Here is a 12,541-nt window from a genome sequence, read left to right on the forward strand (position 1 = left end):
CCCCCCATTCAAAATATTGTTTCAAAGGAGAAAAGGTTTATTGCAGCAATAGTTCTTTAAAGTATACTTCCTTTTCAAGTACTGATTAAAGTTTTACTTGCTGCTTAGAAAAAGAGAGAGGAAAAGTCCTTGTATATAACTCTACAGTCTGATTTTAATAATGCAGCAATGAAGAGGTAGACCAGCATATTAATAACATCTAATATGATTTGAGATTGGACTATCAGCATATTAAAATAAATCCTTCAAACCTCAGCATTAAAACAATATGAAATAATTAGCTCAGCTGTATACCTGTCAAAGGAGTGGAACTGCATAGGAAGAATAGCCTGAGCTTCCCTCTTCAAGGCAGGATCAGGGTAAGGGATAGGATCAGGACCACATTCTGCAATTTCAACAGGAGCTGCCACAAGACTTTTAAGTATTTCCTTGACATTGATGCCTTTGCTTTGGCTGATACTGGATATTGACGACGCAGGCTTCAGGATTTCACTGGGACTTTCTGTTAAACTTTCTTGGGATTTCTTTACCTCAGAAGACAAAGTTGACAACAGTTCACTCATAGCATCAGGGCCTGTGCTAGTCTCTAAGTCTGTCCCATTAAAAATGCTGGGCATCTGCTCCTCTCCAATTCCAGAATCTGTATGAGGAATGGAGCTTTCCAGCTGAATATCTTCAACTGGTGTTGGTGTTTCTTTTTCTTTTATATTCTCTGGAAATACAGCAGGAGTCTCTGTAAAATAATTTAAAATAAATAAAAGGAATTATGAACAATATTTAAAATTTAGTTTGAAATTGTCAACAGTTATCTTACTGTAGTTTTGTTAAAACTAAAAGCACTGCATCTTAGAAAGCATAGAAATCTTAGCATATTAACAGCTGTACAACGCCACTGTGCACACAAGATTTCCTTTCATTTCTATATATGTTTTGTGCACAACAAAACCTATAATCATGCCACAAAATTTAAATCTAAACCACAGTTCAGATACAAATCAGCTGTCAGGCAATGATATATGCATATATCTTTACTCAGGCTACTGGAGATACAATCTCAAAAAACTCAAAAGAAACATTTTAGGATCTCTTCAAACTGTTCATATTTCTACTGCATTCAACAGACATTAAGCTTTAGTATCTAGTAACAAGGAAGGCTTCTTTTTCGTTAAAAAGAAAAAACAAGATGGATAATAGCCCCAAAATACTGGATTTTGTTTCTTTGGTTGGTTGGCTTTTATGGTAAGTTAGAAGAGAATGATTGCAACCTGACCTGCAGTCCCCAGGTTCATTCAGATTGCAAATATCAGTCAGATCAAAGGGAATAGAGTAAGTCAGACCAGTGGCATTTGACAATATTTCCAAATTAGCAGGGGCTCACATTAAAAAATTGCTTCTGTTAACCCTCTACAGTGAAGTATAAGAACAGAATTTTTATCATAAAAAGTGCAGCAACTTGATGCTTTCTTGGAAATCTGGCCAGAGCTGTGAAAACCCATTCATTCCACATACATAGTCAACATTTTAGTTTCAATCTTCACAGAGACTTTATGGCTATTTTTCCAGGACCAAAAGCCCACACTTAGATGGAATATTTGTTTTATTTAGCATATTAAGTCATTCATTTTGATTAAATATTCCTTGTAACAAGACTATAAAATCTGAGTGGCTTGTATCATAAATTCATGTGTGTTTTTTTGTTGTTTTATTGGTGGTTCTGAGAAAATAGTAAATCTGGGTAATTTACTGCAGAATAAGCAGATTAAATTCTGCTCTTTTAAGAGCTCTAAATTAAATATTGTTTAACTATATAACTGTAGTAAATTCTATAGAAACATTTTTGTGACTTGGATTGTACTAATCAAGTGAATTGTCAAATGCCTTCAATTTATAACAAACAAACAAACATTTATTCTTGATATATATGTACATTTATATATGAATTGTATATTCATTCTGTGCCCACCTCTGAACAAATGTTGATTTAGAGTAATTCACATACAATTGTATATCAACAGCATTATAGAACATATATCGGTAAAACTGCCGACCCTGGTGAGAGCCCAAGGGAAATGATCTGTCATTAGGAACACTGTTTTCTTCTTCTAATAGCCATAAAACGTTGCCAGCACTTTCCTTCTTTTTTCCCAACCTGCCATCTCAAATAGAATGACATGTTTTTTCCATAGTGGATACCCCATTTTGTGAATCAGGAAGCATAAACTCGATTTATGAACTGCATGCTTGATAACCACTTGAAAATATATAGTCCTATTACACACTCATTGTCTACTGGTCCATGAAGTAAGAAATCCATATCTATTTAACACAAGAGAAATACAGCATAGGAGAGTATTGCAGCTATAATCAGATCTGTAACACATTTAATGCATTTTTGTGACTGAAATTTCAAGAAATAAGAAAAATAATTCTGGGAGGCTAGGAGTGTTGCTCTGTTTAAACTACAACTTCTCTGGCTACTTTTGGACTACCAGGAATACCCTCCAGTCTGAGAAAGAGACTGGTTCATATTAACACAGGGCAGACATCTAGAGTAACTAAATTCAAGTGCAGTTAGAGTAGCCATAAGATAGTAGAGGAGGTAGTGACAGATCATATCTATTCGGATATAGCTGAAATACTAAACACTGGCCAATTGTTTGAATTTTCATTGGGTAACAAAAAAACCCTAGTGTCTATATACAAATGAAAGGAATTTAGTATTATGGTTCTTTGCTTTCTGCACACTTTGCAATTTCAGACAAATTCCTAAATTTCCTATAAATACTTAATTTTTCAGCATCCACATTCTAAACACAGTAAAACAGAAATACCTATTTTGTTTTCCACGTAAAAATATAAATCAAACCTCTGAGGTGACAGCCAACAAGGAATGGATCGATCAGCATGGTGGGCACTAAACACCATGGAACCACACACAGAAAATGGCTTCCTGCTTATTTATACTCTGTGTCTCTTCTAACCTCCCTGCAGTCCACAGGTAATAACAATCCTTTCCCCTTCTGAACAATGTTATTCTTTTTCATCAGGGCTGTCCAACTAACAGCCTGAAGGCCATGCACGCCCCCTGTCCAAGGAGTTAACCTGCAGCTCCCAGGGTCCTGGTCCAGCCATTACTCCTCCCCATCACTCTCCTGTTCCTGCAGCTGGAGTCTTCAGACTCTCCCCCTCCTCCAGCTCCTGCTTCCTGCTCCTGGCCGTGGGGGCAGGGCAGAGGAAGGTGGGGGCAGCGAGGCCCACAGAGCTGAAGGAGCCTCCAGGAGGGAGGCTTGGGAGTACTTGCAGCAGGAGTCATCACACATATTGATGTACAGCCCAGGTGGCATGGGGGGAATGTAGCCTCCAGCCCCTCAGAAGTTGGACATCCCTCTTTTACATAATCGCATTATCTGTATAACTGCATTTCTTCTGTTTTGAAACTACTTCTGGTAACTTCTCTTTGATCCTTATTTACAGCCCTCCTCAGCTCCTTTAAGTGCCTGTTTTCTTTTACATATAATATCAAACACAAACCGCTGTTCTATCTGGTATTTAACCTAAACCAGCAGTCAGCAATGCAGTGGAGCTGCAGGCTGAAACAACCCAGCTTGGGTCTCTGGTGGACTGCTGTTCTGACCTGCCCCTGCCTCTGCTGCCATTTCTTCCCACCCCACTGGCTGTGATGTGGGCACAGCTCATTGCCACCTGGACTTATCACCCAGAACACCGCCTGTGCTCCGCTGCTCCATGGGCCTGATCCAGTGGCTCTGTCAGCTAAATCTGGCCTGCTGGGGATATGTTACTGACCCTTTACTCAGAATATGATTACTGTCTATAAGTATATCAGAGAGAATAAACACCATTCAGGGGAAAGATTATATAAGCTTGACACTGTTGTCACAAACAAATGGCTAAACCTGACCATGAATAAAATTTTGGCTGAAAATTAGAAGACGACTTTTAACCATCAAAACAGTGAGCTTCTGAAACAACCGTTCAATAGGACTAATGGGGGTAAACTCCCCCCCCCCCCTTGTACCTGGTTCCTTCCTAGAACTGAGGGAGGGCACCTTGTGCCTGAAAGCTTGTATTGGCTCAACTGCAGAGTCAACATACAAGATCTCCCCCAAAAGCCTTTGCTTTTCATAAATCTATATACCATACAACTGGAGAAGAGCTATAGTACTTATCCATAAAAAAGAAAGCAAAAAGTGATCCAGGCACCCACAGATTTGTTAGTCTGGCTTCAAGAATATGCAAAGCTTTCGAACAAATTTTGAAGGAAAGAAAAATTAAGGACATCAAGATGAATAGGAAATCAGATAAAATGCAACATAAATTCACAAAGTGTACATCACTCCAGCCTAGTTTTTCTTTAGGATGACAACTGACCATCCAGACAAAGGAAAGGTAGTCATCTATTTTTACTTCAACAAAGTATTTGATACATTGCCATATGGAAAACGATAATTAATCTGGAGAAGATGGAGATTAATACAAGAACTGAGAAACTGTTTAAAACTGAGATAGCAACAGCTGGAGTTCAAGGGAAAGTACTAGAGTAAAGAGAGGTTATCAGCAGAGGTCCTCAAAGATTAGTCTCAAAACTAATCTTGATTAAAATTTTCATTAATGACCTTAGCACAAAATATAGGAATATGCTAAGGAAATATTCTGGTGACACAAGTTAAGATGCCTCATCTATGCACAGGAAAATCAGGATATCATATAGGAGAATATGGAATAATGAAAATGGAATGATTTTCAATAGTATATAGTACAGGTTGTGGGATCAGAGACTAACAACAAGAATTTTGCTAAAATTGGGAGCTCATCAGCTAGAAATGAAGAGAAAAAGAACCTGGGTATGTTAGTTGATCACAGACAAAACAGCAGCCATGAAAATGGGAAACCTGATCCTAGAACATATCTGGTAAGATACAGTATTGCCAGTAAAGGCAGGGAAATAATAATGTCACTGTAAATTGACTATTTGGAATACTTCATACAATTCTGATCATCCAGGTTTCAGAAAATTAATCAAACTGGAACAGGTACAGAGAAGAACTACTGGGATGAGAAGGGGAATACAGAGCTTTAGGGCATATCTTGTCCACACAAAGTAATGCCACCCGGAGACTTGCTCTGCTTGCTCCACACTTCCTAGCTCCCAAACTGGAAGAAGTATAGTTACCCTTACTTCTGGTATGGGAGCCAATTGGTGTAAAATGTCTCTAATTGGGAATGACATATATCAGCATAGTGCTACCTGGCTCAAGACAGGCATACCATAAAGAAAACTTAGCTATAGTTGAGCCCAGGAGAATGAAAGCTAAGAGGAAATATGATTACCTTCTATAAATATGAGAGAGAATGAACACCATGCAGGGGAAAAAACTGTTTAAGCTTGACAATGTTGTCAAAAACAAATGAGTATAAACTAACCACGAATAAAATCTTGACTGAAAATTTTAAGTTTTCTAGCTATCCAAGCATTGAGGTTCTAGAACACCATTTCAAAAGGTGTAATGAGGGCAAAAAGAGGCCTTCTTGTTTTTTAAAAAAAGTTTGATCAGTTTCTGAATGTGTATGTTGTTGTTGTTTGTGACAGCAAGTGACTATACTCAATTACCCCAAAAGTACTTTTCAGTTCTACATTCCTAAATGATTTACAAGCTCCTGTGCCAATGCACCGTGGGAATTTCAAAATAAAGAGCAAGTTCTATCTGGTATTGCAACAGCAAACAGTGTCTAGTAAAAAGCATAGCACTGGTGCTATTAAAACATTTAAAAAGTCACGAACCTTGGAAATAAGAATCTAACCAAAAACTACTAAACATATACCATATTGCCTACAATACAAGCACAAGAAATGAACATTAAGAAACTCACATTTCCACCACTTCTAAGAGGTTATGTAGTACAGATTCTGAGCTTTAATGTTGTCTATTACTTACAAGAATATAAAAAATAAAAAAAATGTATATTGTACATATCATTAAAGGTAGTATATTTCCAGGGAAATCAGATTTCAACAGTCATTCTTTTAATTGAACTTACAGTATCTATTTGCAGCAGAAGCCTTTTTCACTAAATCAAATTATCAGAATCTTTAAGAGCATTACTTTCTACATAATACCTACAAGTGTAAATATTTCTCATTGGATGTATTAAAACAATTTTTCAAAATATCAAACAGCCTCAATCAAAAATACATCAACTCTCTGATTTACCAAAGGAAACACATACTTGAAATAAACATGACTATATGTTTTGCCCTTCTCAAATAAAAAAAAATCTGATACAAATAAGTATTTGTGAAAATTTTGGGGAAACACTGAGAAATAGAACACATATTTTTTAGTATAGATTTTTTTCTAGAATCCAAATGATAAATTCTTGGATTAAGACCAAACAAACTATAGCTATAACACAGTAGGCTAAACTTTTATAATATTCTCATTGGTTTTATATCATAATACTATTATTGCCTTCTATGGGCTTTAGGATTTGAAAATAAACAGTATATTTTCTACAGTCTTCAGTCATAAAATTATATTTAGCTATTCTAAATATTTAGCAATTCTAAAAGTGGATGCTTTAGAATAGAAAAGTCTTGACTATTCAAAACAACTTAGCTAAATGAGAAGTTAAACATGAACAGCAGCAAAAATATAACTGATTACATCTGTCTATGTTATAACACTCTGACAGTAGGCTTGTAAATTTTCAACAACCCTCCTCAGTTTTCTGTAGAACTAGGCTGTGTCAGTAGACAAAGCAGAAACATTACTAGACCTAGTGATCTTAACCCTGTCAGAAGTAAGCAGTTGGATGCCAGATGCCTCCTTCTTACTGTTTTTCATTGTAACTAATGAGTTCATCTACTACATTATGGAAAAAATATGGGCTTATGTTAAGTAAATGACATGTTGTCTACGTGGTGACCTCATCTGTCACATTCCTTCCCTAAAATATCTTGTTTTACTGTGATTTATGAAGTGCATGGCAATACTTCTTACCTATTAAGTTACCTAAGTAGCTCTTACAGCATTTGTAGTGTTTAAACAAATAGCAAGAAACAAACGTACAGGCTTCCTGTTACCTAAATGAATATACTTCTCATAAAAAGTAATGATGTAAAATCTTGCTATTCTAAAAAAAATTGATATTGAAAGATGGTATGATTTTGACCTTACCCCCAAACTTTCTCAATTTAATTTTTTAACCTTTTATGGATATTTTAGAAATTCATTTTTAATTTCTGTACCTCCCACTTATATTGGATCTTTAAGGGCACTTGTACACGTGATGAAAACTGGCCATTTTTGCGGTTTAACTGCATCATGCTGAACACATGCAGTGGCTTTTTACAATTTAAATGAGTTTGCTGCATTGCAAACTAAACCACATCCGCATGTAATTTAGTTTGCAATGTAGCTTTTGTAATGTTGCAGCCTTTGACATTTTGCCCCCCTGCTGCGGGAAAGGCAGGCTGAAGGCAGAAGGGGTGAGGGGCCAATCCTCCCCCCCCACACGGAGCCTGCCCACGTCTCCTACGAACGACCGGGCTGGGGGGCGAGCTGCCAGTGGGCTGAGTGGCCCCTCAGCTGTGGAGGGCCCTGGTCCTTCCTTCCACAGCAGCAGTGCCCCTTAGGGGCTGCCTGGGTGGGCTGGTAGTGGGCAGATACTGCCCCAGCTCCAGCTCAGAGAACAGTTGGATTGGGTTGGGTGCAGCCTGCGAGCTGTGGCAGCACCCACCTGCTAGACACTCACCCAGGTGGCCCTGGGGTGGTGCCGTGACTGTGGAGGGAAGGTCTGGGTCCCCCCACAGATCAGGGCCTACCAGCAGCTAGACCCCTGGCCATGGGAGAGGTGGGCACGCTCTGCAGGGAAAAAAAGGAATAGGCCCCTTGCCATTTTTCTTTTTTTTCCCCAGTAGGGCCTGCCTGTGCAAGCTGCCACCAGGGCTGTGCAGCCCCTGACCTACAGGGAGGCCGGGTCCTTCCCTTTGTGTTAGTGGCACCCCGCTCCGGGGCTGCCAGGGCAGGGTGCTAACTGCACAGGTGCCGCCCCAGCTGACAGGCAGCACCTGCAGGATTCGACTCTTCCCCAAGCCTGTGTGCTAGAAGCCTGCTGGGCACTGCACACTGCGCAGGCTTGGAGAAAGGTTGCATCCAGCACGTGCTGCCTTTGAGTTGAGGCAGCACTTTCAGAACTAGCACACCAGCCAGGCAGCCCCGGGAGGTGCTGCCACTGTGGAGAGACAGATCAGGACCCTCTGCAGCTCAGGGCCTGCATGGCCCAGCGGCAGCTCACACAGGTAGGCTCTGCTGAGGAAAAAGAAAGAAAAGTGGCAAGGGGCCTGATCCTCCCCCCTGTGGAGACTGCCTACTTCTCCCATGGCTGAGAGGGGAACTGCTGGCAGGCCCTGAGCTGTGGAGCTTTTCTTCATGGCGGCGGTGCTTCATAGATGGCACCTGCCTACTAGCAGCCCACCCTGGTAGCCCCGAGGGTACTGCCACCATGGAGGGAAGGACCAGGTCCCCCCACACCTCAGGGGCTGCTTGGCTTGCCAACAGCATGTGCCCCACAGCTGAGGGAGAGGTGGGCAGGCTCCACAGGGACGGAAGGAAAAAAAGGATTGGGCCCTTCACCAAAACAGTAATAGAAGCCCTTAAATTGAAACAGTGGGTTTTTAATCATTGCAATTAAAACCCACCATTTCAGTCTAGGGGGCTAAACCCCTGTCATGTGTACAAGATGCCTAACTGCATAACTAAAAATTTCCATAAAAATGGAACAAAAGAAGAGCTGCTAAAAATCTGAAAAAGCCAGCTCCTTAAAAATGGTATTTTACAACTGTGTAGAACATGACCAAATCTAAGTGGGTTATCTTTTAGCCTGGAAACCTCTGTGACCAATGAACTGTCCCTACTGGCAATCCAAGATCTGTTGCAAACCATGACAAGTTACAACAATACATAAAGTTGCAAAAGAAATGCACATAATGACTGAACATAACAAAAAGAAGAGAACAACAGGAAACGAAATGATAAACCTGGAGTTTCCATCTAACATGACAATGTCTTCCGAGTGTTCTCCTATTCATTTCCCAGTTTCTGCCACTAAAAACTCTATTTTTGTGTCACAAGTTGAAGTTGTAGTAGAAATGTAAAGAAAATCCCTTGTCTGGATCTGTGCAGTGGGGTAATTTAGAACGAGTGCTCACATATCAGGCAGCACTTACCATGGAACTACTGGCAGTTAGGCTTCTTCTCCTAGCCAGTATTACTGTATGCATATGAACTATTATTTCAACTAGGCATGTCTCTAAGATGCACAGCTTAGGTAGTACTCTTTCTCTGTCCATTTCAGTTTGGCTTTTTGGGTACTGCTGCCTAGCTAATTCTGGTTTTTGCTCTAGTTAGACAGGAGGGAAAGAGAAAGGAAGAACCTAATTGATTTATCTGGCTTCCTCTACCTTCCCAATGGACTTGATCATGTAGATTGTTCCCAGGCATCATCATACTCAGGCTGAACAGAAATCCCTTTTATCCTAGAGTAAGAACACTGTTTACTGAGCCATTTCTGGGTAACACAGGTCCCAAACCAGTTTGGATGGGAGCTACCTTACTCTGTTACTGTAATTAAAAAAAAAAAAAAATGTGAGCAATAATTACACAGAATCAATGGAGCAGAGGGACCTGGAAGATCATCAAGTCCAGTCCCCTGCCATAGGCAGGAGGTTAATGAGCTCAAACTCGCTCAATGAGGTACTTATCCAGCCTCCTCTTGAACACCTCCAAGGATGGCAACTGTACCGCCTCTGCCACCTGTGTTCCAGGTTTTAGATACCCTTATGGAAAACACTTCTTCCTTCTGTCCAGTCTAAATTGTCCTTCTGGTAGTTTGTGTCCATCGGTCCTCACCCTCCCAAGGGGTGCCTTCCTGGAGAGTCACTCCCCCAGATCTTGGTGCTACCCACAACATACTTGTAGGTGTCTATCAAGTCACCTCTCAGCCTCCTCTTACTCAGACTGAACAAGCCTAGTTATCAGAGTCTCTCCTCATATGGCTTATCCTCCAGCCCCTGATCATGCAGGTGGCTTGTCTCTGCACCCTCTAGAGCTTATCTGTATCATTCCTGAAGTGCAGTGCCCAAACTGGGCACAGTTCTCCTGCTGCAGCCTCACTAATGCTGAGTAGAGAGTAAGAAGCACCTGTCTGGATCTGTTAGCAATACATTGGCTGATGCACACCAGAGTTCTATTTGCCCTGCTGGCAACTTCATCACACTGTTGGCTCATATTAATCTTCTGGTAGATTGCGACCCCTAGGTCCCATTCAGATGTTGTGCCAGGCAGTGGGCTGCCACCTATCCTACAGTTATGATGAAGGTCCTTCCTACCTAGATGAAAGACCCGGCATTTTTTCCTGTTGAACCTCATCTGATTCTGATCAGCCCATAGAACTAGTGAGTCTAGGTTGCGATCCTTACCCTATCCTCTGGTGTGTCCGCATTTCCCCACAGCTTGGTATTGTTGGCAAACTTAATCATAGAGCATTCCACCCCTTCCATCCAAGTCATTAAAAAATATGTTAAAAAGCACAGGTCCAAGCACCAATCCCTGTGAGACACTACTAGAGACAGCCCTCCATGACAAAGACATCCCACTGACTACAATTCTCTGGGACTGGCCTCTAAGCCAGTAATCCACCCACCTCTCCGCAGGTCCAGGTCAGTACCCTTCAGTTTAATTGAGAGAATATTTAATTCAAGCATATACAAATTGCAACTAATTGCAAATAAATTAGGCTTGTTTACAAGGAAGTCTCCCTATCTCTATCACATACTTACTAAACTTTTGAAAGTGTCCACTATCATGGGACTTGGAATGCTACATAATGACTTCATAAAAAGACATAAAATGTAAGATAAATTATATAAAAGCCAACTTGGACATTATAGCACAGATAGTGAGGTATTTCCTGGTTGTTTTTGTTTTTCTTCTTTAAAGGTACTTGAAAAAAACTTACTATCTAACTTCTTTCCTCTATGTGCTCATTTGATGCCAGCATCTGGGGAGATGTCTCTATATAACAAAGACCAGTCCCCGCAAAGCTGGTACCAAACTGAACACTAGGGGAATTTATACACATGCTTCAGGAGTCAGGAGCATGCTTTAATCAGAGTGGCTCTAAAAGCCACCCTAATTATAGCACCCAGAGCATCACATGTATCAGCATCCCTGTGCTGCAAAATGGTGGTGGGGTGCTTTAACTAAAACTCATCAAATGATACACCTGAGTCTGCTGGAGTGTGGTAATTGCAGCACTTCGAAGCAGCCTCCCTGCATATGTATAGGTGCAGTAAAATGTCTTAAAATTCTTCAAGGCTTACAAGTCAATGAAGAAATAATGAAAAGGCTTAGTAAAAATGTATAACAAGGGGAAAGAAACTAGGAGTTAAAATAATCAGCTACTGATGAGAAAAATAACATTCAAATGTTTTTGAATGCGTTAAGAAACTACATGAATATAAAAGGACAAAATGGCAATGCACATTTAGGTTCATCTCTGCATTTCCTTTGCTTTTGTAAGTTTTATAGCAGTCCCCAAATGCAAATATGTCTACATGGTAATTAGGAAATACATTTTATTTTGGGGGTGGTGAGAGACGAGTTGAGAAAGGAAATAAAAAATAAGGGATAATTCTCATTTGCTGGACTGCACAGGTTTCTGCCCACTGTCATTTATATTTGTTTAGTTTTTAATGATGAAGTGTTACACATAAACAACTTGATACAAACAGTGAGGAAGAGAGGAAAAGGTTGCTTACTAAGGAGTACCCCCAAATGTACTTCCTCCCCAGGGGCCTGGTATACGTGTTATGCACTTTACCAAGTAGCGCTCTGGAAGGGAATTACAGTCCTTACCCACTACAACTTCTGGTGTAGGTGTTCGTCACCAGTTTAACATTCTACTCAGTTTCTAAAAATCAAATAATCAGCTGGGCACTGACATGGAATGGAGGAGAATAAGAATGACTTCTAGTCAGCACCCCTTTTTTCCCCACAGAATTTCATTAAAGGCCAGCTATGGCAATGACTTCTGTGAAAAGGCGGGCTGAAGAACCATATTGTTACACAAGGACTGAAACAGCTTTTGGATAATGCTGAAAGGACCTCATAGGCAGACCAATTCCCTGTGAGAACTAAAATCTTTGTATGGCCAGCTTAGAAAGTTAACATAAGAGCATTCTGGGGATCTATCGGTGAGGGTGTCATATTTAGGGATCCTGGTTTTCACTAATCAAACAAACCCCCAGTTTTCGGTTTAAAAGAAGTAACCCAAAATCCACATTTTTCTGTGATTAAAATGAAACACTACTCTGTGTGTGTGTGTGTGTGTGCGCTCGCACATGTGTATCTATATCTATAGATATATATAAAGTGAATTTTGGGTTACTATAGTGGTGTTTCATTTTACTCACAGAAAAATGTGGATTTTGGGTTACTTGTTTGGGGGATTTTTTTTAATG

General features: G+C 40.3%; 1 protein-coding gene across 1 annotated transcript in view; it reads right to left on the reverse strand.

Annotated features, from left to right (window-relative positions):
* LOC109306591 (neurobeachin) overlaps nucleotides 1–12,541 on the reverse strand; it is a 529,566-nt gene that overhangs the window by 470,370 nt on the left and 46,655 nt on the right. The window contains exon 8 of the mRNA XM_019530077.1: nucleotides 295–733. Within this exon, the coding sequence (XP_019385622.1) occupies nucleotides 295–733 (439 nt within the window). The remainder of the gene's footprint in view (nucleotides 1–294; nucleotides 734–12,541) is intronic.

The sequence above is a fragment of the Crocodylus porosus genome, unplaced genomic scaffold (genome assembly GCF_001723895.1).
Source record: "Crocodylus porosus isolate Cpor-Errol unplaced genomic scaffold, CroPor_comp1, whole genome shotgun sequence".
NCBI lineage: Eukaryota > Metazoa > Chordata > Crocodylia > Crocodylidae > Crocodylus > Crocodylus porosus.